Source organism: Oreochromis aureus, linkage group 8 (assembly GCF_013358895.1).
Source record: "Oreochromis aureus strain Israel breed Guangdong linkage group 8, ZZ_aureus, whole genome shotgun sequence".
Lineage (NCBI taxonomy): Eukaryota > Metazoa > Chordata > Actinopteri > Cichliformes > Cichlidae > Oreochromis > Oreochromis aureus.
Genome location: NC_052949.1, coordinates 9,141,329 through 9,160,899, shown reverse-complemented (window position 1 = coordinate 9,160,899; position 19,571 = coordinate 9,141,329). Strand labels below are relative to the sequence as shown.

Here is a 19,571-nt window from a genome sequence, read left to right as displayed (position 1 = left end):
ATTAAGTGCTACAGAGAAAAAGCAACAAAGTTTGTTAGTTTTACAACTATGAGTTTAATCATTTACAAAGAGTTATTCCTGCTCAGAATACTTTAAAAGTTAAAAGATCATCGTTCAACACGTATCTTCCTTTTTTCATTTTAATTCTTTTTAGACACACATGTATTTTTTTTTTAAAAGGCAGAGACAGATACCATTAAAGAGGTTAATAATCACAGAAGTGGTAACAGTTAGTAACCTACACTTGGCACTGAAGAGTAGATTAATGTTGTACTACACTGTTAATTGTCACACTCATAGTATACAAAAAGGCACAGAAGGCAAGCAAAGGAGGCTCAAGTTAATACAGAGAACATCAGAGACTCCAGTTTATCAGGACATTGTGACATGATTACTTATGACACATGAAGGATAGTGATAGTTATCAAATTATTCTCCATAATAAGGCATAATGTTCTCATCTGAAAAGGTCATTTAATGTTATTTTCACGTACAAAATAGGATATAAAAATACATTATAAACTTGTTACAGATGTTACGAATGCATGTTTTCTCTTATATCAAGGCATCACTTGGCTTGTGTGTGTGTGCGTGTGTGTGTTTTTGTGTTTGTAAAACCGTACCACACCCTCGGAAAAAAAAAAAACACATGCAGAGACATAAGGACGACTTCATCTCCAGCAACACAATCACCCGAAAGAAACAATAAAACACAGACATAAAATGTAACACTGTTCTACAGAGGCGTCCGAACCTCGCATAAACATTTCAGACGTAGCTTCGATACTGCGCTGCACTTCCAATTCAAATGATCCACCTTTTATTATTTTTATTTATTCTCTTGGCACCGTAATTTGAATTGAGAAGAGCCGTGGATGTAAAGTCGTAAAAATGTAGATGATATAATACCAAGCTGGGCACAAAGCCATGATGCCATAGTAAAAGATTTAGGTGTAACATTGTTCCATCGCTCTCAATAAATAAAGGCACTGTTGTTCAAGCTCGCTGAATACTGTACTGTGGAGAAAAAAAAGGCATCGTTGTGTAAGTCCTCGAGAATTTGACAAAAGGAGTGCAACCTTCCCTCCCCTTTATGTGTGTATTCATACTGCACAGGCTTGGCATTCGTCCTGTATGTGTCGTCTCAGTATAAAGACACGTTACCTATTAGGAAACACTCAGAGATACTTTGGCATTTTGGATTCCAGTTTGTTCTTTTTCCCCATCGAGCACCTGTCGCTTTATAATGAAAGAAGTTTTTTTTTAAAAAGCTCCACGTTGGCATTTTATGTGTTACCAAGAGGAAATAAGAGACATTTTTGACGGTACGCGCTGTGCAGTATCTGACCTGTCAAATGCATTTCTGGAACCGCCTTTTTAAAAGGAAAGCATGACAATACGTGAGCATTTGTAAATGAATTATAAATGTTATAATGCGATTAAGGTAAGAGTGGTGCCCGCTGAGGAAAAAAATGTATCAAAATATCAACATATCTCCATCAGTTTAGTGTTTATGGAGGGTTTCTGTGCTGGATAAGTACCGCCATTATCAGTTTAGTTACCATGTTATTATTATTGCATCAAATGGACTGAAGGCATGGCAGCTCAGAGAGACAGTATGGCACAGCCGGGGGTTATTTAGGAGCCCTTCACCAGTTTGTGGCCCATCCTCAGTAAAGTCTAGGTTGTAATTTTGACTGGCTTTGGGCTATCGGAAGAAGGCACGTTTGGTAAAGTTTGGGTTAGGACTCGGTGGTGGGCGGGGTCCTGAGGTTTATTCCCATGATCGGTGTCGTCTGGTTGGTTGGTTAAACAGAAGCAGCTGGGTTGCTCCCAATGTTCTGGTCTCTGGTTGGCTGAGCTTGGGGGAGTGGCGGGGCCGCGGGCCAATGAGCGCGCCAGCGGGCAGAGATGGGTGGGTCATCAGTGGACGGAAAGGTCAGAAGGTCAAGGGGTCATGGGTTAGTTGCCGTGGCAGCTAGAGTTAGACGGACAGAGACGGACAGACGTGGAAAGGAAACAAAAAGGGCACATAAAAGGGGGGACATAAAAAGAAAAAAAGATAGAAGAGAGATTAGTGTCAGCTAGTGGCGTCGGGATGACAACAAGGCAGATCTACTGCAGTCACACAGCAGGAGGCGCATTACACAAGAACTGCACAACACCTTCATGAGCTCCGCATAACCATTCGCACAAACTTACATCAACCTCTGGGTGTTGACATAAGGAATGGCTGGTTAGCAATGCTCACATGTGCTCATGAATGCGTTAGCAGGGCTGAGGTTTAGGAGGCGCCCCTCCTGTCATGAGACTGCTGCTATAGTGATACTACTCATGCTAGCTGGGCTACGTCTAGCACAGACAGACAGTGAAACCATGGACAGAGAGGGAGACGGCATGGTTTCATGTGGGTGAGAGAGTGACCTTTATGTCCAAGGAAAAAAGTGCTCAGGCCTCAGAAAAACTTTCATTTACTTACAAGTGGAGCTCATGTTTAGCAGCAGGCATAAGATCTTGGTGATTAACTGATTATTGATTATGGTTTGATCCATTTGCTATGAAGTATTAGAAGAGCACCTAAAAACTACAGTAAGCAAAGAGGCACCGTAAGAGACAGCGATGAGAGGTTAAGAGATGGTGATTTTAGAGGGACTTAAGAAACAGTTTCACAATAGACAAGTCTAACTGGAAGAATTTAGAGGCTTTGGTTTTCTTTAGAGATGTTGTTTTTTTCAATAGTCATCTTTATTGCCTTTTAGTGTTTTTTTGTCCATTGTGTACAACAAGAGCACCACCGCTCACACACACATATATTGTAGCTAGCTAAGTCCATTTCTATTGCATAAAACAGTCACGAGGCCCGTGAATCGAGAAGGTCACCTCATCTTAAATACACAGAGCAAAACACTGCCTTCATTGCCACCTTCGCGGTGACTAAAACAGTAGTAGCTACACACTTTGAATAAAGTTTTACATGGAGACACTTCATCTATAAAAAGCATACCATAAAAACAAAAATAAAAATTTACAAACTAAAAAAAACCAAAAACAAACTACAAGTATTTCCAAGCGATCTTGTTCCATAAGCTTTATATAAGCACTTAAATCCTTACTTAAAATCCCTATATACAAATTTATTTTGCAGCTAAATACATGGTAACAGCACCACTCTGGCTAGGAAATAAATGAAAGATGTAAACAGCCCCAATGATAAAGTCCAGTGGGCGACCGATAAGACCACAAACAACAGTATTTCGTACAAAAGAGCTTGTAACACAGACTTCAGTAGTTATCACACGCTGTGTTTTAGTAGTAAAAACTAAAGATCGCCATGAATTGAAAGATCTTTAGAAGAAAGACAATCCGTTTAAGTGTCATGTAGTAAGTGGGCGTAACACAGGATTTCATCAGTAATAAAAAAATATCTGTGGAATCTAGTGGAATGAATTTGGGTATAAATATGTTTCCCACAGTATTTGCAGGGTCAAAAGTAGTACTGAAGAGATAAACAACAACAACAAAAAAAAAGTAAAAGTTTCTGAGAGAGGACTCCGAATCCAGAGTCACAAGGACCGAGTCACATGAATGGAACGATCCATTCTAATTGAGAGGTTCCCGGCCTGAGAGCCATCCAGTTTAAGTTAACAGGCGAGCACAGATAACCGCTGCAGCTGTCACCCCTAACATGGTTCCTCCCAATCCGCTCACTTATTTCACTTTCACTGCAACAAATACTGTTTCACATTGTGACCTTTTCGCCTGATACAGTTACTTCTTATTTAGGCATGCCGTATTACAGACACATGTAAACTGAAATTGGTCCATTGGTCTGCATGCACACACGCTAACACTCACACATACAGATACACATACACATAAAGTGGCTGGTGAGCTAACTAACCTCTGTCTGTGGTCACTACCCTTTGGTAAGGATGGATTCTCTTGTCGTGGCGTCGTACCTTAGTGGTCATGGCACCTGCTAACAGCCATTGGCATCGCCAAAACAGAACACAGAAGGTTACTCATCAGAAAGACATCAGACGGTCCACCCATGGCACCAACATCAGTGAAACCAGGAATTTACAAAGTGTTCAAGGCTGAGGGTGAAAATAAGTAAAACACATCTCGCTTCTAAGAGAGAGAATCTTTTGTTGTTTTGTGGTCTTCTGTTCTCTAAAGAAAATATTAAACCAAACCACTAATTTCTCATTAAGCTTCACTAGTAGATTCAACATCAGCTGTAAGCAAAGTCACTCTATATAGCTCTGTGATCAAAATAAGCTTTGACATAGGTTAAATCACAAACAGCAGCTCTAAAATATCTATGGGTTCACTAAAATAGGTTAAAAAATTACAAGCGGAAGCTGAACTATTAAAAAAAGTTAAATAGCTGTCACACCACAACACTAGTGTGCTAATACAAAGAGGAAATTAACAGGAATGGACACTTGACTACATAATGACTGTTGAGGAATCTGTCATCCTAAAGTATAAGCAAACTTTGCATGTTTGCTCTGTGGGATAAGTGTGTAGGAGGATGGGAGGGGGAGGAGGAGGAAAGGGGAGGGGGGGTCTCTGCAAGCCAGTCCATGTGTGTGCTAGGAAGGGTTGCTATCGCTTAGCCTTTGGTTGGGAAAGCCATACCTGCAAAAACACAGGGAGAAGGGACTGTTAGCCCAGCAATGAGCTTCTGCATGCATCTATATATACTGTGGATGTATTACAAGAGCTGGATATGGTAGCCAATTTGTCCCTGTGGCAAACTGGACCCTTTAATTAAGTTAAACTGAAAACTTTGTCGCTAAAATGCAGTGAATAAATAATTTATTCCTGCTTTTTATCTTTTAGAAGTGTTTAGAAACACAGTTATGGTATGATTTATCGTAGTTAACTATCTTGAAATGCATCAAGATTGGTACAATTGCTGTATTGTTACTGTGTGGTAATAGTGTCCAGTGGTGATTATAGAATCTTTTTAGCCCTTGGACAAAATTTCACAACAGGGCCCCTCCAACTAAATAATCTGATACAACACTAACAGCAGTCCTGTAAAACAAACAGGTAACACATTAATCTAATCTTTATTTTTGTAACAGCACCAAGCTGACTGATTATGACGTTTTACTGTAACTGTTAGCTTCTAGGTTCGTCTAGCCTGCAGGCTACATTAACAAGTAAATTGTAAACAGACTTCCCAACTCACATTCAACTGTCACGTCATGGCCAGCAGATCTGGACACACCAGGCTGCTCTGCTAGCTACGATAACAAATGGCAAACATTAAAGTAAACAAAACAAATTATTTGATGCTTGAGGAAGTTATGTTATTTAAGTGTCCGTTCACTAGCGTTAAAGCTAGACTAGCAATTAGCATTATATCCCGAGGGATACTTCTTCACTTTCATTGAGTCGTTAGTAGGGTTGTTTAAACAGATTCATGGGTGCCACAGTAGAAGGGGAGGTCAGTTAGGGAGGTCAGGTCTCTCCTACTGTCATCACAAAGGTTGCACATTTCCATTGCTGTAGTTTAAAGTTCGTCAGCCCTGGGGCCGGGAGCCCCAAGCAGCACCTCTGACAGCACTGCACGGTGAGCTACTCTGTGATAATCTTATCTTTAAATTAAATGTAGTAAAATAATAATGTGCACTTTTATATGACTCTGCTAACCACAAACCTATAGATGTAGGTTTGGTGTTGCCGGATGCTAGTGCAGAACTTTGCTGTGGCCCTGTTCAGTATTTCAGTGTGAAATTTTGGGGGTAAACGGGAAGGGCAAGGAAAAGAAACCCTTACGGAAGGATTTTCTTTTCTAATGTTTGGTAAGAAACTTTTATTGGAGTCCAGTATCCAGTTCTCATAATACATCCATTGACTATGCATGACAGTGCAGGACTTTCCATTTTTATATACCTAATACTCCAGTTGAGTCAATCGGGTATTCCAATATGGAGGGCGTGAGTGTGTAGGGATACTCGTAGGGCGTGTAGATGATTCCAGATTCGGGCCCTTGCTGCACCAGCGCTGGATGTGGATTGGCTCCCGGCACGAGAGTGGAGCTCTGGATCTGACGGATCAGAGGCATGAGTGTAGGTGTGGTGACAGGGGCAGGGTTGCGCAGGGTGGGAGGCAGGACGGGCGTCGGGCCTGTGATGATCCGAGGCGCCTGAGGGGTCGCTAGAGGAAAGGCAGCGGTGGCTGTAAAGCACACAAACATACAATAATGAAAAGTCTGAGCACACACCCACATGCGAGTGCACACAAAGTGCACATACAATAGACAGGGAAGAAGAAGGGAGAACAAACAGTCTATTTAAAAGGAGAAACAGAGGCATTGTTCATATATACAGTGGACTCCTGTACCGAGACCCTTCCTTTGTCACCCACCAACCCTCCTCCACATGTATCTATGATGTCATCCTTACGCGTCTTGACATTGGCGTCTCTGTAGGTCCCATTGAGAATGGCCAGCTCCATCAGCTGCATTTTCTTCAGGTTGTCCTCCCCCTCAGCCTACACCAGCACATGCAAGCAGAGCAGCACAATCAGCTTCCTTAGCCATGACTGTCACTGACCAATTCACAAGCAATTGAATGAACTTTTGTCAGATTCCCTTCAAGAAGTCAGCAAATCTTACAGTATGCTGAAACTAATTAGCAAAATGAATTTAAATGTTTTCTAAAGGGAAAAACGTCGGGGATCTTAAACACTGCCTGTGACGAAGCCGAGCAGACCTTGAACATAGCCGCCCCACCACACAAGACGTATTCAGTGTCAGCGACGCTAGCTTCTTAGCTCTAGTTACAGCGTGGTGAAAAGCTTGACTGATTTACATTTCGAGAGGAAGGTCAGCTGGGTTAAACTAACACATATCATTGACGTTATCCTGCACACAGACACACACACACATGCACAACCATAGATTAACAGGTGTTTTAGCTCCTGACTGCCTTCAGACACTCCTCACATCTTTAAAGCCGAGGGCTGGCGTGTACCGTGCTGTGACTGAACGGGAAGTGACGGCTGATTGCTGCAATGGACCCCCCCCTCTCCCGCTGGGCTTTTCAATCTGTTTCTATTGTTGCAAATAATTCAGAGATGAAAAAGGAAGGGGCTTTGTGATTTCGAAATATGTGCCTTTGTGGTTATGTGTCAAACACGGGATAATTTAGAGTATATGGGTGTGTGTGTCCCTGTGTCTATATGCCCGTGTGTGCGCAATGTTCCAGCGTGATCACTGTGTACGTTTATGTGAGTCTGTAGGGGGGCAGTAGGTGGGCAGGGGAATGTGAGAAATGTTGAGGAGTGCAATCAAAATGTTCTCTTGTGTGGACAAAAAAAAAAAAAGAAAAAACATGGAGAAAAAGGAATACTGTAGCCAGTAGTTGGGAATGAAGTGAGTTGTGAACGAGTGAAAGGAGTGATGGAGTGGGGAGAACGAGTGAACAGACTCTCCATTCATTCCCTCAGCCTTTCAAACAACCCGGGGTTACCATGGAAACCCCTTTATGCGTGTTCCCTAATTACCCTAACCCTTTACACATACTCTCTCATACACACAGAGACACACACACAAAACACAAAAAAACGCACAAACACACACATATACACACACACACTTTTGGGCTGACAATCCCCCTTCCCCCTTCCATGCATACCAACACAGCGAACTCTCATCCAGTCACACACAGTTTTTCCCTCGGTTCTGTACGTAAAACGCTATACTGATACTCACAGCGGGCACGAGAAGTTTCTTGACCTCGTTGATGGCCCGCTGGAGTTTGATCTTGGCGCGGTTGTGTGTGTCCTCCACTGTGATCAGGACGTGAAGGTCCTCGCTGAGGTGCTCCCAGTTGGGCTTCCCTCGGTTCATCTCCTCCTGAAACACACAAACAGTTTAAGAAAAAAAAAAAAAAGCTCTTTTTTGAATGCACCGCACACAACCTCGGTCCTTTTGCTACAGAGAGGGAACAGGATTTTCACTTTTCTTTCTTCTTTGGCTCAGGTTCTGGTTCGCCCTCAAACTACACACAAGGCTCAAGGTTGTCTAATGCAACTCGGGAGGCGTATCAAACTCGTGGAACAACGTGCTGTTCTTCAGTGGTTATACAAGATTGGTGTTGCATTGAACTGAACTGAAGGTTTTGCACTCTCGAGTTTTTTTGTAACATCTCCCTAAATCTCTTTTCTCTTTAACACCTCCTTTCTTCCCTTCTCCCTGCTTTGTCACTTCATTAAAACTGATAGTGAAATGACTATTAAATCAACACTTATAAAGTTGTTATCAAGTAAGACACCAACGACTGACACTGCTGCTGATAGCATTTGTCGGTTTCCTGGTAAACCTGGTTACACACATGTTTTGGACGCATCTATGTTCCAAATAGCTCCATTATCTGCTTTTGTGTGTTTCAGATAATTCATAGTTTTCATGTGACATCACATCATTATACAAGGGCCCACCTGGAGGGCAACACAAAGCTTTCTTACACTGCCTGAGTTATTTTTTTACCAGCTTTGTTTTGCCTAAATGCCTGATAGCCGGTTATTCGGATGCACTAATGAGCTACTCAGTTTGTTCGCAACTGATAAGGAAGAGCAGAGTACAGCTATGCAAAGCCAGTGATTCGGCCATGTTCACAGCAACTCTGTCAATGGTGGGTCATTAAAACTGACATCAGACATAGGTTTTCATTAAAAAACGTCATGTAACCTTTTCAAAATATCACTGCCTTGTTTTTAATGCCCCAGAACAATGACTCTCAATCTAACAACAACCAAGGAATCCATGTTAGATAGCATGGTTCCCTTAACTAGTCCTTACTATTGCTTTGACAAGGAACAAGTCCTTTTCCTGTCTCATCTCCCAAATGTCATAAATTTTGGCTCAGACTGAAAAAACTGTACATAAAACTGCTGTTCTTCCAAGAGAGGGTATAACCCACATATGTAAAACACAGCAAATGCTGAGCTCTGGTACTGACGTCACAGCTTTTAGTGAAGAAATGCATTATATGGTTTGCAGGTACCCAAATCTTGCAGTTTGTTTACACATCTTTTATTTTTTTGGGAGATCATCTAAATATTTATGGCTTACAACAGATGGAAAAACCAACAGGCTTGTGTTGGAGTTTAATGGAGTGTCTCCAGTATGTTGGAACAGGCACCAGTCATGTAACTGAAAACTGTGAATTGCAATTTTCTATCATATAATTCAAGCAATCTGAAGAAAGCTTGTTATCGTCAGTCTCACATGGACACCTGGGTTGGCAAAATCTGTTGGGTGATTCGGACGGTCAGTCCGCAAATTTGATGTAAACCAGGGATAACAAATTCGTTTTAGATCATGGGATACAGACAGCCCAATCTGAGCTCACGTGAGCCATACCAGTAAAAGCATTACATTACAACTTTATTGAACTCTGACACTCCAAAGTGTTCTCTTTCTTTAGGGATGTAAATAAGTACATTCTGGAGATTTCCTCCTAAAACCTGAACGCTGACCCCATTCTTTTAAAAATCTGTCAGACAAAGCAAGACATAGATCTTGGTAAATAATTTTCACATTTAATAAGTGATCCATTTAGAAAATGGATGATGAGCAGCATGAGATGTCATAAGACAAGGTGCGATTTCAGTTCAACTCCACATGTAAGTCTATACTCACTCTGTGTGGATTAGAAATTAAGAGATTACAGTGGAGAGCCACAAACTCTTCACTTGCAACAATACTAGTTTACTTTTTAAGATTTACACAACTTGTACACATATTTTTTACTTTCACACAGCAGGTTCCTTCTCCTGTGTAGTAAGTCTTTTTGCTGAACTTCCAACTATATTTCAGACTTTGCAAATCCACCTATTGGACCAAATTAGATCCTTTGATGGACTGCTTCTGGCCCCCGGGCTGCATGTTTGACACCCTTGGTCTAGACTAAAATATCTGAGCAAAGGTTTCAGATTTTTCTTAGGCATTCATGGTTCACCAGAGATCTTTTCCACTCATGTCTGACAGGAACATTCTTGGTTTTAAACTAAATAAAACAACATGTGAATGGGACTGCTGTGGAAATTCACGTCCGCCCCCAGCGTCAACCGCTACAGCTTTGCCTACAACTTTTCCTCCAGCAACTCTGTCAGTACAAATGTCCCTTTTTCAAATGCTTTGGTTTGCCATTGTTGTTGTTGATGTTAGCCTTAGCTTCAAGCACAGCGGTGCATAGAGGAGCTGCACATTGTTTGCAGCAACTTGAATAAACAAGCAGACACGACACTCACAGTGTAGTGCAAGGGGAGGGAAACAAACGATCTGGGTCGAGCCTAGAATAACAAAATCCGCCAAGTAACAAACCAAACAACAAAAGTTTGAGAAAATGGCAAATTCGTGGCTTATGTGAGGAAACATTTCTTGACTATGCACAGTTTAGTTGCCAGGCTTGCTACTTTCCTTTCAGTCTTCATGCCAGGATAAGTGAATCCTCTACAGTTTCAAATTTGTTATACAGAAATGAAAGTGATAGCAATCTCATCATCTAACTCCGAGGAAAGAATGAGCAAGCTTGTCCTTCAGAGCTAATCCTCTGAGTGAAGCTTCACACAACTTCTAACGCGACTGCAGAATCGTAATTTTGTTTTTCAGAATTGACTGCCAGATATTACAAATTATAAATAGACTATTTTCCCAGTGAAAATAACTGCGAGGTGCAGCCACAGTTAAAACAGAAATTCCGAGTGCCGCTATCTCAGTGTGGCAGTCCGGCAGATTGTGTCCTCTGTGACTGTTTTGTCAAGTGAGATGTATCATTTTTGAAGAGCACTAAAAGTCAACATCTTTCTCCCTTCTCCCCCAGTTGCCTCCCACTGTGTCTCTGTTTTCCTTCCCTCTCTGTCTCTGTGTGTTTCTGTATGTGTGAGTCTCTGACTGAGGGGCGTGCAGGGTAGGGAATGTTCTGGAGAGAGAGAGAGTGAGAGGGGAGGGGGGTGGAATGCTGGACTTGCTCCACCTGCCGTTTGGAAAGCTTGAGCCGACTCCGTCCAACAGCAGACACCAGGGGAGAGGAAGGGAGGACAGATGGACCGAACACCAGGACAGGAACGAAAAACGGAGCAGCAAAACTCAGTTTGAGAGAAGGAATAGACAAACAGACAGACAGATAGACAGATAGATAGATAGATAGATAGATAGATAGATAGATAGATAGATAGATAGATAGATAGATAGATAGATAGATAGAGTTTGAAGTGGGCGCGGTTATACTCAGACACAAAAATGACCTTTTTGCTCCCACTTAATCTGTCTCTCTGTTTCTGAGCCAACTCATCTCAACTCACTGCCTTTTCCAATTAGCTAGAAAATTATATATAACCTACATTTTATTTATCTATCCGCCCTTCTTTCTGTCTTTCAGCTCTTTGACCCATCATGGGATGCATGGTCTGCTTCTGCGTGCACGTCGGCTCGTTAGGATGAAAATTATCATGGTCTCGGAGAAACATTAAATTGTGTTTCTGGTTAGCTGTGGCAGAGTGGTCAAAAAGTCATGCATAACTATGCGTCAGTTTAATCATTTCACCCAGTAAGGCCCCGGGATTTGCAAAACTGTTACATCTAATTGCTCTCGGTCAGGGTTTTTCCTGCATAGGGGAAATTTGGGTATTTTTAATTTGGAGTTTTACATGCAAATAAAATATGAAGTGAAGGAAAAAAGACTCATTGTTTCTCCTGTGCATGAACCACATGTGCGTATATTGTTGTCCCCGCCCCCCCACCGACCTCAGACGTCCCATTTTGGGCCTGGAAAAACCCATCTCTCTTCGTCCACTTCAGCCTCGCTCTCTATATCTATCACACGTCCCCGATGTCCTGAACATAGAAGCTAATCGTGCATGTTGCTGAACATGGATAACATTAAGCTACTAGTTAAAGGTTAGACACAAAGGTCGTCTGAACAACAAAATAACATCTTTTTTTTTTTTAATTACACTTACTAATATAAACATTTTTCATTTAGAATTTTATAGATCCTTGATGATTCGCTCAGCTTATATATCATATAGATTTCTACAAATTTAAGTGTCTGGCGGGTTAAAACATTGTTTCTCCAAATCACAGGTACTGTTAACAAGTTACAAAGCAAGTCTTAGCAGTTTTTAAATCTCTGGAGGAGCATAAAGGCTTTTCAGAGTCATCTCATTGTTGAGCTGTAACGCATCTAAAACTAAGATCTATAGGAAACACACCAAAAATGAAGCTTTGACAGTAATGTCTTGCCTCAGCCAGAGTTTCTCCAAGTCGACGTTCAAGCTAAAAGGAATGTAAACCTGCCATGAAACACTATTACACTTTGATTTGATTTCTTCCAGAGTTACATGAAGAGAATACTATCACTGCCACAGCTAACAGCTTAGATTGGCTGCAGACTGAAAAGAGAGGAAAACAGCCAGCTTTGCAATGCCCCGAGGCAACAAAATCCACCTACCTGGGCCCCACTTGTTAAAATGTTATATCATTTTCTTTAATATGTAAAAGAACGCAGTTAACAATGGATCTGAGGTGGAAAGATTGGAGGTGGACTTCATACAAAGAATTCTAAACCAGTTCCCTTCATCTCTAGTCTTTAAAATTCATATTTCCCAAAATATATTTGCTCACTCCCACCTCCATGCTGTCACATTCTAGTAGAGTAGCTTTGCCTGATTCACCATGCAAAATAATCCTTCTTATACTAGCCATTTATGTAGCCCTTCAGGTCATCTTCTGCATGAAAAAGCTCATTTAACTCTTCTCCCTTTAAGGCTATGCTCCCTTTAGCTAGCCTTCTTCTCATTGGCTGCCCCTCAGAAACAGAAGGTTTGATCAGCAGGTGGTTGGAGCTTCAAAGGTCGCAACCAGAGTTAGAATTACACAGATCAAAGAAGAGAAACCAATCAAGCAGTTACATTTTTGGTGCAACGGAATAACCTATTAAAATTAACCCCATCATTGAACCTGTGGCCTGCAAAGAGATGACTGAAAATAGAGAAAAGTACAGCAGACTCACTTTTAAAAAAGATAACGTGAAGATGTATGAAAACAGTCCTAGATGTGAATATAAAACACATGTATCTTCAGCGTTACTTGGTGCGTTTACCTTCTTCTTGTCTCTCATGGAGCCCTTTCCTCGCACCATAATCTTGCAGCCGGTTTCGGCCTCCAGTTGCTTGGCCGTCAGTCCACGTGGGCCCAAGATCCTCCCGACAAAGTTGAACTGCGCAAAAGAGCAAAACACACAGATATAAACAGACCTGAAGGAAGAAATGATTTGCTGCGCACTGCAAGCCAAAACTGTGTTTTTACTATGTGCCAGTATTTGTATGAGCGAGTGTGCCTTTGAGGCTTGTGCATCTGCGATGTGTTTGTGTTACTAAGAGAGACAAAAATAGCTCATTATATGGGTGCTGGCTGGTGCTCGTGGCATGACAGGATAGCGACGTTCTCTTAACCTTATCTGTCACTAAGACTGAGTGATTAACTGGACAGCTGCCCCCCTGTGTGTGTTTGTGAGTGCGTGTCTTTTTTTTCTGCCACTATTCCCTATTGCTCTGTCTTTATCCGCTTGTCTGATAACAACTGTCCAGCTTCTTCCTCCTTTTCTTCCCTCCAGTTTAACCAGAAGTTAACTTGAGTAATGGCTGCAACATATTTCGACCTCTAAGGTCACCCTCGACTTTCACCTACACTCACACAAATCCAGGTTTGTGTGCACACTCCTCTCTAAATTTAACCCTGATCTCAACCATTTTCCAATGTAGTCCTGCATGTGTCCTGTTAGTCTCTTGTCATGTGAGCGAGGACAGCCTGTCATTGTATTTGGTGATTGGCGAGCTGATGCGTGGAGAAAATCATGTGAGCCGTTCAATCTGGATCAGCATAACTCATATTGAAGTGCTTAGCTGTACTTGGCATGAGCATGGATGTGCTGGATGGTAAAGTCGCTTCGCTGCAGTGCACTTGTCTTTATATTTGGTGGAAAATCTTAATCCACTGTTTTGAGCTCCTGTAAATATTTATGGTGTAAACCTAAAGGTGAAAACAGTGTCACAGTGGGGGGATTTACATCACAATATTGGCTTTCGGAGTAAATAAACCGAGATATTCCTGCAAATTATTCATTTTTATGCCATTGGAACCACTGGCTATGGTTCGTTATTGATCTATTTTAAGTTCAGATTACATCAGTGGGTGTAGACAAAGATGATCTCAGAATGAAATCAGCTTTTAGATGAAATCTAAATCAAAATGTCCCTGTGATCATGAGCCACACTGATTTTCTGGCAGCCTTTCTGCAACTAAGAAGAGATAACAGTGAAAAGTAAACAGAAAGGTCAAAGGTCACTGATTTGCCCACTCACGTCTGGGTACTCTTTGACAGGCACGTAGAGCTTCTCCTGCAGCTGAGCCACGGGACCAACAGCTTCGGGAAGCTCCTCCATGTCCCGCCCGTTGAACATGCCGCCGTTCAGCGTGTCGTTGTACATGTCTTTGCGTACCCTGCCAATTTCTTAGAGGGGGGGGAGAAAGGAGGAGTTAAGTTGTGTAAAGTGAACTGAAGACAACTATGAAAGTCCGTCCATGGAGGAGGGGGACAACAAGTTTCACATTTCTTTCTTCTCTTCTGTCTGTTTCTTGGGACGATGACTCACCGTCGCCAGAATTAAAGGAAGCTCTGAGAGACAAACAGGCAGGGAGACGGTCACAAGCATTCTGCACCACAATGTAAAATCTGAATGCTTTGCAATAAGGTGTCCTCCATTTCTGACAGCCTCCTGTCTATTTCTTTCTGTGTGACACACACACACCGACACACACACACACACACCTATAGATCAGATCGCTGTGTAAATAATGCGAGTGAAAAACAGAAGTTACTGGGGGCCTCAGTGACCTTCCAGCCAATGAGGCTCCTGTGCAGGGCGGTCGTTCAACAGAAAATATGGAAAAGGTATCAAAGTTCTTATAAAGCAATATGAGTAAGTATTAGTATTAATACTAGTATTAGCAAGTATTTTAATCTGTAATTGCTTTTTTCACTTATTAGCATTTTTTGTGTACGAATATCTTGTTTTGTCCAAATATCAGCCCAGAGAAACACTTGGATACGTTACAATCAATGAATTTGGCTTTAAAATTAACTTTAAAAATAGATCCCGAATGATTTTCTGAAACGTTTCAGCTCGACGAAACATCAGAAGAGACTATAAAACATATATTAGCATACGCAGTCACTGAAAAACCAGAACAGCTGACTTTAGTGTAAAAATTCATTTCTTAAAAGGTCAAATCTGTGGCTCAGGCTTGCTACAGAAGCACCATTATAAATCAGACTATGTTTGTCTGCCTGTGTGTTTGTTTAGGGCTGTCTCAATGACCAATGCTAGCCTCTGATGCCTTTGTAATGACACACTAGCACAATAATAACTGGTACTGGAGCAGACAAACACATATGTGACACATACACACAGACCCCTGGTTTGAACTCACACACTGACGAACACACTTACACACACACACACGGCAGAATAACTGCCTTGAGGCGCAAATATCATCTGACCTAAGCACGCTGACAGGCACGTCTCCCTGCTCTGAGAGTGATAAGTCTGACCGTAATAACTACAGTAGGACGCTATAATTACAGCCACTGCCGCAGTGACACCGATGATCCCCTAATGACCAATTCTAACCTATTGCACACCAGAGGTGACTATTAAAGCAAGCACACAAACAAATCTGTGCAGACAAACACGGCTTTTGTCACACTTGAGTTAAAAGTAGCTCAAGGAAAATGAGAAGTGAAAGAAGAACAAGAAAGTCCAAGGAGAAAAAGACAAAGCAGAGAGCTGCAGCAGGCTTTATCTTAACACTTCAGCCTGCCATAGGACTTTATATATAGACTGGGCAAGAGTGCAGCCTTGGAGGAATCATGTAGCCTGACAATGCCTTGCATAAACTTTTTTTTTCTGATATAGAGGCCTTACGTCTGAGCAGCTTGCCCACATAACTCAAGCAGAAGACACTGGCAGCCTCAAAAATGGGAATGGCACAATGTCTTTCATGCTAACCATGGGTGTCACATTATCGCCACTGAGGGATGAATACGTTCAGCTGTCAGTCCTTAACATGAACACAACCAGAGATGTTAACTCGACCTCTTTGCCGAGCTGTAGAGGTCGTCTGGTATGAGAACAACCTTGCTGCGTCATGAGACTTGTCACAGAGCGCAAAGTCGGGACCTCTGTGATCCTGATGTGCAGCAACAGCAGCAACAACAGGCCTCGGTAGCTGGTAGCAACTAGAGACATTTGAGAGAATAAAGAGCTGTGTCTCTTTCCGATGCCCTTCTTTTATCTTGCATATCAACAAGTACAACTAATCAGGTGCATTGATCATCTGGGCAGAAAGCATGACTTCAGGGTGTGTAAGCAGCCAGATACAGATATCAAATATTTTGCACAGTGACAGAGTCTCGTTCCTGCTCAGGGATGGGCTCAAGCATTCACACAAGCCTGCGCATTAGGTCACTGGGAAAGACTAACAACTGTCTGTTTGTTCCCATCACCAACTGCCCCTCTGTGAATGTGTGTGTGTGTGTGTGTGTGTGTGAGAGAGAGAGAGAGAGAGAGGGAGAGAGAGCGCTTTGCTTCTCTCAATAAATTAAAATGTGACTTCATGCAACAAACACATCCCCTACATCCACAATTTGAAGCCAAGAATCTAGGTTTACACTCACAGCTCGGCGAATGTTTTGATATCCAAACAGTCTAAATCGACTGTGAGCAGGATAATTTACCACTGTGTGATGTGGGTAACACTGCTGTTACGTTTCTGAGGAGCCACTGAGGAATTCCTTCAGTTAATGACTAATTCAATAAAGTCAGTCGATAACGGCCACTTTTTATGAACACTGACCACTGAACTGGACGAGAGAGAGAGAGAGAAGATGGCCTCATCTCCCCCTGTAGTGTGACATTGACAAGTGGCTACAAAGTTCAAAGCTTCAAACACAAGCGGGGGTTACCTTCATCCAGCAGCCGCTCCAGATGCGTGAAGATGCCGCTGAAGTTGGGCAGGGAACTCATCACCTTCCGGTCGTTCATCAGCTGCATTAGATAGTCCGGGTTGGACTTGGGTCTCTCCTTCACCTCTGTCTCCCCAACCATGGCTTTTGATTAAGCAATAAAGTGACCTAGCGAGCAGGGAAAACTTGATGAAGGGTTTATTTTCTTTTTTTCTTATTTATTATTTTTTTGGGGGGGAGAAACACGCCCCGAAAAGCGATGCGAGGATCCCAGAGGACACCGCCGAGCGCGACCCGCTGACCGCTTCTCCACCTACTGAGAAAATTCAACTCTCAACTCCGGTTAAATCGACTGTCCCTCGGTTAATGTCTCGTATGCGAGCCCTGTCTTCTTCCACACGGTTCCCCCCTCTGCCCGACTCTCCAGAGTTTGAAAAAGTTCCTGTACGGGGAGAGAGTTCAGCTCTGTTTGACACTTTGCCCGACTCCGCACACTTCTCCGGCGGCTACAAGTTTACCATCAACTAGTCTGATCCGCCGCGGCTCCTCCGCTTGTGTCCGCCCGGTGTGTGGGTATTCTGCAGCGGGGATCGGCTCACTATCATATGATTACAGTACGGCAGCGAGACGAGTGGGCTATCGGGAGCGTGCTGCGCGAAGCCGATATCTGTGGATGGGCGGAGGAGGAGGAGGAGGCTCGTGCCCGTCCCCTCGGCAGCAGCAGCAGCCTAAGAAGCAGCACCCCTCTTTCTCACTGACCCACGCACACACATGCACGCACACACACACACACACACACACACACACTGAATGACAATAAAACAGCTCAGCATAGGTATGCACACCTGTTCTACAACAGTTACTGTCCATCACTCTAACCATGAAGGGTTTGCACCCCCAGGATCTGAATTTTTTGAGATTCATGCACTTTATTTTAGTTTTTTTAAACTTAAAGTCCTACAGAGAGGACAATTGTACTTTTTTCTTACCTTACCGGATTCGTTTTCTTTTGATTTCAGTAGATCTGTTCATTACAGTTTAGTTTTTCTTATAAATATGTTCGATTTTGGTTTAGTTTTCACGAGTTTTCAGTATTACTTTTCCTTTTCCTTCGTTATGTAATGGGTAGCATGGCTTATATTTTGTTAGGGGTAGCAGATGTGACGTTCAGAACTGAACGGTACACCAGTACAAACACAGACTGGGGGGTATACTCTCCCAGTATACCTCCCAGTCTCACTAAACACAGGCACCAACACCTCCTCAAACTGGTTATGCTGACAAACATTTTCAGTAAAAGACATTTATGGAAAATATTATATTTTTGATGGTACACAATAATAATCAATCACAATAACTAATGACAAAAATAAAAATAAATAAAATGTTTTATAATTAGTTTTAATCTTCTGTTTTAGTCCCATATTAAAATTGCTTGCAAGTATTCAGCTACTGGTGAATGAAGTAAAACTGCCAAATAATAGCCAGTAAAAACTACTAGTAAAAGTTGTGCATGATTTAATGTAATACTTAAAATCAAAACTTCAGAGATGGGTATTCTGAAAAATGACCTTTGTGACTGATAAATGATTAGATGTGACATTACTGTATTGTTAATAGTGACTGAAGCAACTGAAAACAGCAGTATTCATCCTATACAGCAGGGTATCTGCATCCCAGCCTCTAAGATATGCTTAAGGGGACATGAGATGATTAATGGACTGCAAAAATCTAAGCTTTTACCAACACTTTTATTCCCACATTTGCTCCTTTAATTAGAGACGTTTAAAGGGAAACAGCTCCTAAATGTCTGAAACATTGCTTTCATAAGAAGTCGCAAGCCATACATGTTGGAAATCACTGGTTTAACTCTGAGCTGTGTATTCTATACATGTATATATAAAAAAAAACTTGAAGTGGGCTGTAGCTGTCAAATAAAAAAGTGGTTCATATGCAGGTGTTAAATCAGTATAAATCAGTAATATAAGCACCTCACAGCTGTGCACAAGTACAGTACTTGAATAAATGAACAAAGACCTTTCCAACACTGCTGATTGCGTTTATTAATGATTGATAAGTTGATTGCTTTTAATGTCAGGAAATGGTCACTTGGTCCTGCCACCTATAGAGAGAAAAGTAGCAAAAACTTCCTATTTGAAAGGAGATTTTGGCCAATAGATTCAAAACTGACCGCTGATTTTCTCTTTTCAGATTACAGTTTTACACAGATTATATTTATCAGTTAAGAATATACAGCCCTAAGATCTAAATTTAACATTGAGGTGCCTCTTAATTAGTATATGTATATTCTAATTGCTTTTTGTTGGTAGTACTGTACTCATCTTCCAGTGGAAAACTCTCCTCTCCTCACCTCTCCTCACCTCTCCTCTCCTCTCCTCTCCTCTCCTCTCCTCTCCTCTCCTCTCCTGTTCACACCCTTCGCTTTGAAGACTTTTGTCACTGAAATAATAAGATGGTGTGAGTGCTGCATTTGTCCTTTGTGGGTGGTTACTGCTGCTG

General features: G+C 42.0%; 1 protein-coding gene across 6 annotated transcripts; it reads right to left on the bottom strand.

Moving 5' to 3' along the window:
- Nucleotides 1-454: 454 nt before the first annotated feature.
- qki2 (QKI, KH domain containing, RNA binding 2) lies at nt 455-17,700 on the bottom strand. 6 transcript variants are annotated; one of them, XM_039616453.1, is made up of 9 exons: nt 17,052-17,700; nt 14,389-14,537; nt 13,128-13,244; nt 7,733-7,876; nt 6,423-6,510; nt 5,911-6,195; nt 4,645-4,668; nt 3,902-3,979; nt 455-1,978 (listed from the first exon to the last, which is right to left on the bottom strand). In XM_039616453.1, exons 1-9 carry the CDS (start codon nt 17,191-17,193, stop codon nt 1,956-1,958), a joined length of 1,050 nt encoding a protein of 349 aa, XP_039472387.1. In that variant the 5' UTR covers nt 17,194-17,700; the 3' UTR covers nt 455-1,955. The 6 variants fall into 6 exon arrangements, with proteins under 6 accessions (XP_039472387.1, XP_031602892.1, XP_031602893.1 ...); XM_031747032.2 differs by having other exon boundaries at nt 3,902-3,976; XM_031747033.2 differs by lacking the exon at nt 4,645-4,668.
- Between the last annotated feature and the right edge of the window lie 1,871 nt (nt 17,701-19,571).